This window comes from Balaenoptera borealis (assembly GCF_965194805.1).
Source record: "Balaenoptera borealis genome assembly, chromosome: 21".
Classification (NCBI taxonomy): domain Eukaryota; kingdom Metazoa; phylum Chordata; class Mammalia; order Artiodactyla; family Balaenopteridae; genus Balaenoptera; species Balaenoptera borealis.
The window spans coordinates 2537886-2550855 of NC_138880.1; the positions used below are offsets into that span (position 1 = coordinate 2537886).

General features: G+C 53.9%; 1 protein-coding gene across 12 annotated transcripts in view; it reads left to right on the forward strand.

The window, feature by feature from the left end:
- Window positions 1-12765, forward strand: part of CSGALNACT1 (chondroitin sulfate N-acetylgalactosaminyltransferase 1) — a 335696-nt gene extending 322931 nt beyond the window's left edge. For all 12 annotated transcript variants that reach the window (XM_082374872.1, XM_082374867.1, XM_082374870.1 and 9 more), the window contains 3 exons: window positions 151-245; window positions 8520-8601; window positions 11089-12765. In XM_082374872.1, the coding sequence (XP_082230998.1) occupies window positions 151-245; window positions 8520-8601; window positions 11089-11378 (467 nt within the window). In that variant the 3' untranslated portion in view covers window positions 11379-12765. The remainder of the gene's footprint in view (window positions 1-150; window positions 246-8519; window positions 8602-11088) is intronic.
- The last annotated feature ends 205 nt before the right edge of the window (window positions 12766-12970 follow it).

Genomic DNA, 12970 nt, shown 5'->3' on the forward strand with positions numbered 1-12970 from the left:
AGTACTGCTAAGGTCTGTGTCAGAGTCCAGTGGAGGGAAAAGGGAAGGTGGACGCAGATCCCTAGGGTGTTTCTGACGGTCACATATAAATGAACTAACCTAACAGCTTTATCTGTCGCTTAGCGCATACGTTTGTTTTCTGGTTTGCAGGGAAGAAGGTATTTTATCCGGTCCTTTTCAGTCAGTACAATCCTGGCATAATATACGGCCATCAGGACTCGATCCCTCCCTTAGAAAAGCAGCTGGTGAGTACTCCCCCCGAGGGGCCTTGGTGGGGCTCTGTTTCATGTCTTTCATCACCAGGGGCACCTGACCATGAGTGGAGGTGAGTGGAAACCTGTGGATTGCTTCCCAGAGTAATTTGTAAGTGTGACAGGTGTTCTGGCCTTTGTTCCCAGCGCCTCGTTGATTAAAAGTGCTTGCAGTATTTAAAAGTGGAAAATAAAGAGGAACAGTACCTTACAGAAAGGTAATTTCATAGTTTTCTTCTACGGTTTTGGAAACCAGCATTATTGCATTATGGTTGCAGCACATTTCCCCTTTATTATTACAATCCTGAGGTAAGAAAGGTGAGATTTAGGTTCCCATCTGACAGGTGGAAAACGGAAGTCAGGAAGAGGTGGCTGACCCCCCCCCCCCCAGGCACACAGTGGGGCAGGGGCCAGGTCCCTGCTCTCTGTCACCATTCCCACATTAGCATCAGAAGTGTCACCAGCAAGATGGCTTTCACAGGAATATGGGAGGGACTTCTGTGCTAAGACCCCAGCCGCACAGGTGATGGGTAGGGGACCCACACAGGCTCTCTGTAAGCTGAGATGTCTTCGCTGGTCCATTCAGCAGAGAGTGCAGGCAATAGGAGGACGGGGTGAAGCCAGCAGAAGGTCCCTGTGCCGCTGGAAGGCGTGCCCCTCCGAGGCAAAATGTCCCACTGTTGTCATCGCCAAGCTGGGCCGTGATCTTCTGTAGAGACGCCAGCGGGGCTTATCTGAAGCTGTTGCCAGCTCAGGCTGAGCCTGGGGGGCGGCGGTAGGAATTGCCTCAAGCGGCTCTCTCTCCTGTTGAGGTGGCGAAGCCGTGTTCCTGGCCTCTCAGGGTGGAGAAAGGAAGCCGCTGTCTGACCATGAGGAGGTGATGGGACTTAGTCTCCCATGCTTCCCTGCAGTGGGAAAGTAAACTGATTTTCGTTGAAAATGTGTTCTATGGAATTCTTTGGGAAGGCTGATTCTGTGTTGAAGCTTCCAGAAGTAGGAAAACCTGTTCTCTCCCACCCCATCCTGGGTCCCCCTCCAGTTAACCTCTGGCAGCTGATGTAATGATCTTTTCCAACCTGGGTTCCTCTAGGCTGCACCAGGTTCATTCCTCACCATGTCTTAGCGTGGTTTCACTTGCGGCGTGAGGCACACAGCACAGTAATAACACCGTTCTCTCTTCCCCCAGCGAAATTGTAATACCGCACATTCGTTGTGTATCTGTACGTACTGTGTGTATGCATGTGCTTTATACATAAACACAGTAAGAGTTTTGCACTCCTACTTAGAGGTGATATCACTCCTGTTGAGATGGAAAAACTTCATGTTTCCTTTCCATAGAGTTCTAAGCTTCTAATAGGGCTTCGGGGGGGGGGGGGGGATGGGATGCAGGATTTATTTTCTTTCAACCAATCAGAGTAAAAGTTCCTTTGATTTTAAATAAAGTACTGCTTTACATTTGACATTGAATAGGATTAATGTTTCAACTTCAAACCAAGACCTTATTTGCTTTCAAGGAATTCATTTCACAATTTTAAAGTTTTATCCTTTTATTGCCATTCCTGCAGGGAAGCTCAAGGTCTGGCATGGTCCAGCCAGCTTCTCAGCTCCTCAGAATTAGTGGTCAAGTCAGAAACAGAACTCAGATTGCTGTGTCCACAGCTCCGAGGCCTCTGAGTTATCCTGCAACCTTTACCAGTCGCCTCCGAATACAACTGAGACCTTTCTAGAGCACACAGGTCTGGTATTATAAGAGTCAGTATTTATGGCTATTTATCCCAGAGACAGCAATTGTCTCTGAGACAAAGGGGTCTCCGTCAAAAAAGAAAAGCATCCATTATGTTCTTACTGGTTGAGCCGTTTCTGGAGCACTTGCTGCCCATGGAGAGCTAGTTGAGGTGTGCGTGTGGCAGTCAGGGAATGGAGCAGTTTCCTGTGCTTGGCAGGGATGCCCCAGGTCATTTCACTCACTCACTTCTTTCTCCTAGACTCACCCAGGGTCACACAGCCAGCTAGAGCTCAGGCCAAGACCGGGATTCCCTTATCCAGCGTGGCAGAGACAGATTTGCTTAAGATCTAGGTGAGAGCGGAAATAGAGAGGAAATGACCAGAGGAGAGCCTCAAACACCAGAAGTTAATATGGTGGAGAGAGAACATGTGGGTGCAGAGAAGGTATAAAATAACAGGTAGTGATTGGAGGTGGGTGAATTAGGAGAGACTTCCTGCCAGGGGTTCCTTTTGGCTCAGTCTTGAAAGATACGACACATGTATATTAATAAATTCTTGAGAGCCTTCACTGGAGTGCATCAGTATCAAGGTGAAGGGAAAGCCCAGGTCTGGAATGCGGCTGTGACAGATGACTGCTATGTGCAAATGGGAGATTTGGCCAGCAGCCCTGCAAATACGACCTTCGTAGTCAGCGTACCACTTATTACTTCTGGCTGTTGCCACTGACGGTTGATAACGTTTGCCTGCAGATAGAGGCGAGAAACCAAATTTATGGGGATTTTTTGTGTGTTCAGGTTACTTCTTTCTTTACATTTGAGTACAGACCGTTAGGAATCAGTAGTAAGTGAAATCATGGGATTTCATACTAATATTTAATTTGTAGAGTTTTAAACCTGAGGTGAAACTTGCTGATGCTTTAATGTAGAAACAGCCTTACGAGAAAGGAATAACCCTCATTTACGTAACTGCTAACTTTAGACATCCCCTCTCTTGGTTCGAGCCTTGTCAGTTCCTGCTGAGGCCACTGCAGGAGCCATCTAGATCCATCTCTCCCTCACAGTCCAGTCTCTCCTTCACCCTCGGCCAGAGACGCGTTTCCAAAACACAGATTAATTCCACTAAAACAAACCTTTGAAGGCATAAAGCCAGTGGTGTGCTCAGAAGTGTTTAAAGCCCACTCTCCGAAGGGGGAAGGAGCTGGCTCCCAGCGTTGGCTGTCTATCTTCGGGGCGTCAGTCCTCCCGCGGGGCCTGGTTCAGGCTCCCCCCGTGACGTCTCTGGACAGAGCTGGGAAGAGACTTCCTTGCCCAGGCAGTGAGCTGGTCCCGGCCGTGCCAGCACAGCCCTGAATTCTGATTCCTTGGGGGATGAACTGCCCTCCACAATCTGACTCTCGTACTGATCACTGAGGAAATGTCTGCAAACCCGACCCCAGCACCTGGGCTTGGCGCCAGCCGGGGCACCCCTGCCCCATGTCTCGTGAGCTGCCCTCCCCCGAGGGCCATCTCCTCTCCGGGGCTGACGCCCACAGTGCCTGGCGCTCCCTCTGCCATGTGGTCCTGCCCTCACTGACGACTGGTCAGCGTACGCCTGGTCCGCGGGCCTGTCCTCACCTCTCTCTCGTTACACCCTTCTCTCTCCTTTAGTCCAAAGAGTACTTCACCACTGACCTGCATTTCAGTTTAAACTTCTAAAAAGTGCTGCCTGGGCCTGGTCCATCCTTTTAGTCTGTTTCTGTTTGTTCAAGAAGCAGACATTCGCTGAGAACAGAAGTCACATTAACAGATGCCATGTCCGTGGCCTTTGGGAAGCCGGCACTCTGCCCACGTTGTCCCGTGTAACACTCAGTAAGGTGAAAAGGAGTGCTACGCTCATGTCACGGGTGAGAACGTTGAAGCTCAGAGGCAAGTGTCACTTGCTCAGACGCCCTCGGCGCTGGGTGGCAGGTCGGGAGCTCAAGTGATGGGATCAGACTGCGGCAGCTGAGGGCAGGGGCACGTTCTCCACCTCCGCGTGCTTCCAGAGGGCAGAGGGTCTGACTTTGGGTTACAGGCTCCCTGGGCAGAGTCCTGGTCCAGCACGATGCCCTTCAGAAGGCACTTCATTTTTTTTTTTTTAATTTATTTTTGGGTGTATTGGGTCTTTGTTGCTGCGTGCGGGCTTTCTCTAGCTGCGGCGAGCGGGGGCTGCTCTTTGCTGCCATGCGCAGTCTTCTTATTGCCGTAGCTTCTCTTGTTGCAGAGCACAGGCTCTAGGTGCGCAAGCTTCAGTAGTTGTGGCACGTGGGCTCAGTAGTTGTGGCTTGTGGGCTCAGTAGTTGTGGCGCACGGGCTCAGTAGTTGTGGCTTGTGGGCTCTAGAGCACAGGCTCAGTAGTTGTGGCACACGGGCTCAGTTGCTCTGCGGCATGTGGGATCTTCCCAGACCAGGGCTCGAACCCGTGTCCCCTGCATTGGCAGGCGGATCCTGAACCACTGTGCCACCAGGGAAGTCCCAACACTTCACTTTTTCATGCAGATGCCGATGAAAGGAGACCTGTAGGAAAGTGTGGGTTAGTACAAATCCTGGAGGAGGTGGCAATTGAGTCCATTCTTAGACCAATTCTTTGAAAGCTGTGGCTTGAGAAACACCTCATTTGTCAAGAAATGGACACCGTCACGGCCAGCCTGGTGCTGGTCTGGGCTCGTCCTCGACTGGCTGAGTGATCGTGGGCAGGTCATGCTGCCTCCCAGCCCGAGGCCCGTGCACACCACACGCAGCCCCTGGGATCCTGCGCATGTGACCCCTGAGCCTCAGGGCCCAGGCCGCGCGGGGCGTACGGGGGGCGGCAGCCCGGCCTCGGGACCCCTGCAGCCCAGGTTGTCTGCCGCTCACCGCGTGACTGCACGGCCCGGTGCACGGTGAAATCACAGGCCCTCGGTACTCAGGATGTACTAAGACTTCAAGGCAACAAGAGCAGAGCCTCACACCAGGCATGAGGCCTGTAAACCTGGGGCCCGTGGGGTTTCTGGTGACGTGAGGCAGGCCAAACGCAACCTCGGTTCCTGGGAGACTCTCTCCGGTTTAGAGGAAATACTCTGCCTGAGAATTTGTAACTGATTTTATTTTCCAGCCCAGATTGCTTCCCCGGCATTTGCCAAGTCAGCCATGTGGCGCCCCACAGGCGCAGCTGAATCTGTGCGGCCTCAGGGAGGAGGCTTCCCACATCTGTGGGGAGAGGCGCTGACTTGTGCTTTGTGTTTTGGTCCTGATAGGAAGTTATCACTCCCGTCACATGACCTCCCCCAGAGCGCGTGTCTGGGGGCTCCCCGAGGGAGGGCGGGCCTGCCCACTGTCCAGTTGTCCGGTTGTGGTGTGTCGTGCCGGGCAGAGCCTGCTGGGATCCGGGTGCAGAGGGTGCTGGGGGTCGGGAGGGGGCATGGTCATGAGGACACAGCACTGGAGGCAGAGGGGTGAGATCCAGGGCAGGGGGATGGTCCTCTTACAGTATCCTCTCCATCTCCACCACAGTAGTAGACGTCACCCGCGTGTGTAGCTCCATATAGGAGCTTGGGGCAGAGGTTCTAGGAAGTCGAGCCGTCTTGCTTAGAGCCCAGGAAGGGGAAAGCGTTTCTGCCTGTGGCTCCAGAGCCCTGGGTTCTGAGAGCTTCCTCAGTGGACGCCGAGGCCTGGGCTGAGCCCCTCGCTGCTGAGAATTCCCTACCCCAGCCGTCTCGTTTCCACTGGCCGGGAGCTCCTCACTCGTTCCTTGGAGAAGGAGTGACTGAGTGCCTGCTGGGTTCTGGACCGTGATCGGACCTGCACCTCCAGCCTGAACGAGACCAAGGCCCTGAGCTTACGTTCACCAGTGGTGGTGGGTGAGGACAGCAGACGGAAACAGCCCCTGGACAGGAGAGTTGCAGAGAGCCCTCACGTTACAGAGAAAATAAACCAGCTGATGTGACGTGACACTGGCGCGGGGTCAGGGTGACCGCTCTGAGCAGAGCCCGGTGGTGAGCAGGAAAGGGCGACCCCAGCCGGGCAGACTGCGGGTGTCCAGCCTTGGAGACCTGTGAGCTGGCACGTTCGAGGGGACAGGGGATGGACAGGGCAGGCAGGGGCAGGTCACGTGGGGCCTCTGCAGGCCGGATGTTCCTGTGGATTTTATTCTGATTGCCTGCGAGAGGGTGCAGTTAAACCACCGAGGGCTCGGAAGGGGGCTGTGCTGCGGCCTGCCGCACGCCCGAGGCCTCATGGGCTGTCGAGGGCACTGCTTCAGTTAGCGCCCAGCCCACCTGAGGGGCGTGGACTTGGCACGCGCGCCCGTCTTGCCCGCACGGTACATGCCGAGGGCACCACCGGATCTCTTCCCACCAAGGGCTGAATTTCGACGCGCTGTTCAGATACTGGCTTTTCATGACCCGCCAGCTTTAAAGCCCCCGTTAATAAGTGTTTGTGTAGCTCATTCCCCACTCACAAGTCAGTTTGCCTCTGTCACACTGTCCCCAGGTGAGGGTCATACCTTGCCGGGCGCTGCGTCCACTCAGTGGGTCCTGGGAGGCTATCTCTGCAGTCCCTCTAGTGTTTCTTCCCAAGCGCTGGCCCACTGTTTTCCGTGTGTGGAGCTGTCTCTCTTAAATGCCAGGTAGACCGCTGCCAAATATTTGAAGTTCAAATGCTGCACGGCTCTTTGACTGCATTTTTTTAATATATAAATTTATTTATTTAATTTATTTATTTTTGGCTGTGTTGGGTTTTCGTTGCCGCGCGTGGGCTTTCTCTAGTTGCGGCGAGCAGGGGCTACTCTTCGTTGCGGTGCACGGGCTTCTCATCGTGGTGGCTTCTCTTCTTGTGGAGCACGGGCTCTAGGTGCAAAGGCTTCAGTAGTTGTGGCACACGGGCTTCAGTAGTTGTGGCGTGTGGGCTCAGTAGTTGTGGCTCACGGGCTCTAGAGCACAGGCTCAGTAGCTGTGGCGCACAGGCTTAGCTGCTCCGCGGCACATGGGATCTTCCCGGACCAGGGCTCAAACCCGTGTCCCCTGCATTGGCAGGCGGATTCTCAACCAGTGCGCCACCAGGGGAGCCCTCTTCGACTGCATTTTTACCCAGGCCATGTCTGTGTCCTGGCCACCAGAAAGGACAGTGAGCCATTAGCTGTGGCAGAGACAGTGTACCTGCCATGACTGGGATGGAACAGAAAACATTTTAAAAAAATGACTCAGTGGAAATTTTTCCCGACTTTCCTGCCCTGTGACATCTTTCCAGTTGATACTAATGACACTTGTGGCTGGGGAGCTACTGTACAGCAGGCCTTTGTTCTGGAGTCGAGGAGGAGAGACAGGCCTCTCCCGGCCCTTCTTCTCCTCGGTCCTGATTTGTGCTAACCATAGTGTAAGTGACATCCATGTGTAGGTTGTAGTGAAATAAGACGGTTTCATAGGTTGCAGAGTACAGGAAATGTTAAGTCCATCGCCGCTTCTGCAGGCCATTTGTCAAGTGTAGTTTAGCCTGTGGTACAGGTGCAGTGAGCCCTCGGGAAGGTGGAGGGCAGCGAGGGGGTGAGTATTTGGGTGTCAGGCTGGGAGAGCCCTTGGGGCGACTTGGCTCAATCTCCTCATTAAAGGAACAGAAACAGAGGGACTGAGGGGCCTGCCTGAGGCAGACACGCCGGCCAGAGGTCTCGCCGGGGCGGGGCGAGCTCTCCAGTTAGCGGGCCACGGGCCGGGCGCGGGGGCCCTGCTGCGGGGCCTCCTTTCCTCCTAACACCTACGCGAGCGACCAGGACAAATGCAGAAAAACGGCCATTAGGGTCGCAAACCCACTCCCAGGATTAGTGCAGCCAAAAATACGTAAACAACAAAAACCATTTTAAAATTAGTCTTGCGGCTCCAGCAAATACGTTAGAAACGTACTTGCGGAGTGAGACACGGGGCAGGGCCAGGCCCGGCTTTTCATAGCCGGTCCCTGCCCGGAGGCCCCGCACGTGCGCGGGGCGCAGCTGAGGTTAAAACGGGCCGCGGAGGAAGGGACACGGCGTGTCCTCAGGACCTGGCCTCTCGGCGCCCTTGTCCACGGCCAGCAGTGCAGCCTCGGGTTTTCTTTTCAGTCCCTGAGGGAGTCCGGTTCGCGCCCCGGGCCAGGGCGCCTGAATTCTAGGTGGTTCTCTCTCCTTCTCTCAGCTTCCTGAGCCCTTTGCTGGCCGCCTGCCTGGCCTGTGGGCCCCAGGCCTCCTTCTCGCCCGTGCAGGTGTCAGGCCAAATGTGTAGTGGCTTTTCCCTGGCGCCGCCCCAAACTGGCTCCCCACCCCGGCCCCCGCTGCGCTGTCAGAGTGTGTGTGTGTGTGTGTGTGTGTGTGTGTGTTCAAGCCTCTGCCCTGGAAACATTCCGGCCACAGGTGCCCAAAATCACAGAGCCCCTTGGGGACGGGTGGCTTGCTGTGTCCTGACTGTCCTCCACGTCCCCACCCAGGGGGTGGCCGTGTGTCAGCGACGTGCCCCCCATGTGTGACACCCCCATCCGCGTCCACTCTGTCTTCCTCCCTCAAGTGACGGTGCCCTCCCTGCAGGTCATAAAGAAGGAAACTGGGTTCTGGAGAGACTTCGGGTTCGGGATGACCTGCCAGTACCGGTCCGACTTCATCAACATAGGTGAGCCCGGGGCCCTGGTCCCTAAGGAGGCCGCTCTCCGGCCATGGATGTGGGCGCTGGGCTGAGGGGGCTCGGGGCAGTGGGGACCCTGTCTTCTCCTTCAGCACCTCTCAGTGTCCCTGGGGGAGGACAGAATTGAGGGCAAAGTCAGGCTGTTGCATCAAGGCGGCTTCGAAGCAAGTTGTCCAGGGCCTCCCTCCAGCCGGGCCGGGCTCCTGTGTCCTCCACACAGAATGTCCTCCACGGAGAGGGGATCCACCAGAAAGAAGGGCAACACGGAGGACCGGGGAAAATCACACACCAGGAGGATCCCGGTTTCTCTCTGCTGAACCTGTGAAAATTCCAGATGTCACTTCAAGTCCGGAGTGCGCAGTCACTGTCAACAAGCACACATACGTGTACGCAGATGCATGGACGCGTGCACACGCACACACACACGTACATGCACAAGCGCCTGCGTACACACACACACGGCTCCCAGAACACAGAGAGGAAAGGCCTTCTGCTTGCAGATGAGGGGCCGAGTCTCTCAGAGGCAGATGGACCTCACAGCCATCGGAGGGCATAGTCAGTATCAGCACCGAGGGTCTCCTGTCCCCTGGGAAATAGCACACCTACTCAGGTGCCTCTGGAGGGAATAGATCTGTGGATTGTACACGACCGGGGATGAGTGAACAGGCCCAAGCCTTGACCTTGGGCCCAGAGGCTCGGGTGGACCCTGAGCGGGGTGGAGCTAGAGGCCCGCCCTCACGTGGAGATTCCCACCCCTGCGTCCCCCTGGGGCCCCCCAGCCCCCTGTCTTGCTCTCTCCTGGCCCCCTCCCCTCCTGCCCAAGGCTTAGGGCTTCTCTCTGCAAGGTCAGTGAGTCGGTGTGAAGAGCCCGGTTTCTTTCGTTCAGAAGTGCGTTGGACAATGGGGAGTACAGGACCCTCGAAGAGATCACCAAGTTAGAAAGATTAAAAACCCAAACGTCTTGACGTCAAGTCCTGTTAGAAGCAGCAGGACGTGGGGGACGTGGGTCTCTGAGTGGTGGGTTTGCTCAGGTTGCCAGCAACTCACCACGGGTGCTCCTTGATTTCTTTAAGAAGTCGTCCTAAATGATTATGTGCAAATCTAATTTCCAAAAGTGACGTATTTTGAAAATGTTCTGAAGGAAATTTCCATTTTGAGAAACTCTTGTTTCCTTGCTCTGTGTACAAGCAAAGATGATTTTGAGATGACGTACGTTTATCAGTTTTGGAGTTATAACACACTGGGTTTTCCTAACGATAGAGCATAGCTGTCACTGACAACCGTGGGGGTGGCAGGTGGGAAGGGGGCTCCTGCTCAGAGCCTCTGGGTCACATCTGGACCCCCGTCGCTCTTTGCCATCCTCTGCATATTTGCAGGTGTCTCACTTGTATGCCTTCTATTTAGTAAGTAGTAATGATACCGGTGATGAGAAATCCATCACAGCCAACCAAGCGCTGCCCCTCACCTTACTGCCTCATCTGGTTACGGCACCTGCTGCATTTCAGGGTAAAGAAACTAAACTTAAGAGAGGGAAAGTGGCCGCCGGTATGATAACCAAGACTCGAATTCAGGCCGTGACTCAGGATCTTCCTGTCCCGCGTCCGGGGGCCGTACAGCAGCCGTGCTCACCGCCAGGGGTGCAGGCTGGGTTCCCCACTCCCCCCTCCAGTGGAGGTCTCCATCGGGGCAGCGTGGCCTGGGGACTGCAGGGAATCGGGGGCTGCGCGACAAAGACACTGAGTCACTTCTCCACAAAAGGTCCAAGAAATCTCCTCAGTGAGAAGGGAACGGTGACGACAGAGAGGCCAGTGCTTCTTGGTTCTGTCTGGGACGCCGTGGCTTGAAGTGAAGAGAAGATGTGAGGCTGTCTCAGTTTTCAAAGGTGACCCTTCCTCACTGTGTGAAGGAGTCACTATAACGTGAAACGAGATTCTCTGAGTCAAACTTCAGAACTGTGAGGCCAGTCCCTTTAAAATGACTCCTTTCACCAGCCTGTGGAGGACACACAGCTTCGGGGACCCCCTTTAGTCGATAGGAGGAACGTGAATTTTTCACACCGCAGGGTCCCGGTCTGTCCTCTGCAGTGGCAGGAGGAGGCCACATTCAAAGAATCCCACGAGGTTTCGTTCAGAGGCTTTGGTTGGGACGTTGGGACGCTGCGGCAGCCCTTGGTCTAAGGCTGGGGTGTCGCTGACCCCAGAGCTGCTATAACTGCAGCCGGCCACGCTGCCGGGGGCTCCTGGGAACAGGCGAGGCTGGCGTGCTGCGTGCAGTCACGCTGTCTCGGAGCTGGAGCCGCTGCCGGCGAGGCCCTCTGTGTCCGGGGTGTCTGAGCCCTCTGACCCCGTTGGACGCTCATCACTCGGCAGGGCGGGGAGACCTCCCCGAGGTGCTCCCGCTTTCCACGCAGCGCTCTGTGCTGGCGCGGATCAGGGGGCCCCGGCAGCGTGTTCAGCAGTGTGTTCTCTCCCACAGGTGGGTTCGACCTGGACATCAAAGGCTGGGGCGGCGAGGACGTGCACCTTTACCGCAAGTACCTGCACAGCAACCTCATCGTGGTGCGGACGCCCGTGCGGGGCCTCTTCCACCTGTGGCACGAGAAGCGCTGCGTGGACGAGCTGACGCCCGAGCAGTACAAGATGTGCATGCAGTCCAAGGCCATGAACGAGGCGTCCCACGGGCAGCTGGGGATGCTGGTCTTCAGGCACGAGATAGAGGCCCACCTCCGCAAACAGAAACAGGAGACAGGGAGCCAAAACACATGAGCTCCCAGGGGCCCCTGTGGGGAGAAGGTTTATTTTTTTCCTTTTGCAATTACCAAATGAATGGCTGCAACAAGGAAAAGATTGCCCTGAAGGGCAAGAAAAGAATTTGACTGGTGAAAAGAATTTGATTAGTAAAGCAGGCGAGGGGAGAGCCTCCTGTTTCCCTCTGCCTGTTGAGCTTCTGCAACAGGAACCAAAACCCCTCAGCCTGGCCTGCAGAAACAGCCGAAACGCACCCGTCCGGTGTCTGCCAAAGGCTGCCTGATTGTGAGATCGTGAGCCTAATGGTGTGTTTACAGCAAAGCAAGGGCTGTTTGTTTTCTGTGCTTACTGAAATATTCATGAACGAAGACAAGTTTTGTATAAAGTTCATTAGAATGGAAGGCCAGCACATCCCTCCCCATATGAGTGATTATCAGCGGGGCTCTAGTGTCTGGGATGCTGAAATGTCAGGAGGCCGGTGAGGAGAGACCGTGTGAAATTCAAAGATACACTCATCGTGATCTTTGTGACTATATCAAGCAAAACCAAATGGACTAAAAACGAAAAAAAAAAAACCATAGCTATTGTATCATCTCCACCCAAGATTAACTAAAAATAACCTGCTCATCCATCTTTTTGGTTGTAGTTTTAACAATCTCTGTTAATTTTATTTAAAATGCACTTTTTTGGCTTATGAGTTATATTCTGCTTATTTAATTACCAGTTCGCAAGCCTTACTAAGAGAGCATAAGTTAGCTACCTTTTTACATTTTTTTGAGAAGATACTTTTAGCTGCATTATGAGAACTTTTCAGTTCAGAGCATCGGATTGTTACCCACATCCGAGGACGTGGCAGGCGCTGACCCTGCGGGCACTGGACGGCAGACGGTCATCGTGGGGAAGGCGTGGCCTGGGGCTGCTGGCCGAACGAGACGCACGGATACTTTATCTGAAGAGTATTTCCGGAGAGGAGCAACTGAACACTGGAGGGAAAGGAAAGTGTACTTTTTACCTTAACAGAAAAGGAAACATTCAGACTGGTGATAGAAGTCAGAAAACACATTTTCTCCTCAGGGGAACTGGGGACAACTTTCTTACCTGTTTAAATAAACCAAAGCAGACTGTGTGAACCAAACATTCTCTTTTCCAAGCAGGGTGCTGTTCCTGGCTTCTGGCTTCCACGAGAAGAAACGCAGGAAAATGTCTTTTGTGAAAGGTCACTCCATCTGCCAGCATCCAGCGGGACGGATGATTGTGCTGTGTGTTCACCCACCCCAGCCAAGGGGCAGTAACTAATTATTTTTTAAATTAAGCTGTTCTACCCAGTCAACCAAGATGCTTCTGAAAATCGCCTTTTATTATAGTTTCCAACTATTTAAAAAAAAATAAACGCAGTTAACATTGAGTGGTTTCTACATTCATGTGAAAATTATTTATTAGCCAGCACCAGATGCATGAGCTAATTATCTCTCTGGGTCCTTGCCTTCTGTTTGCCGACAGTCGACTCATTGTTTAAAAGCTTCAGGAACATTCAAGCTGTTGGTGTGTTAAAAAAAAAAAAAAAAAAAATGCTTTGTATTGATTTGTACTGGTAGTTCATAAAATTTAAT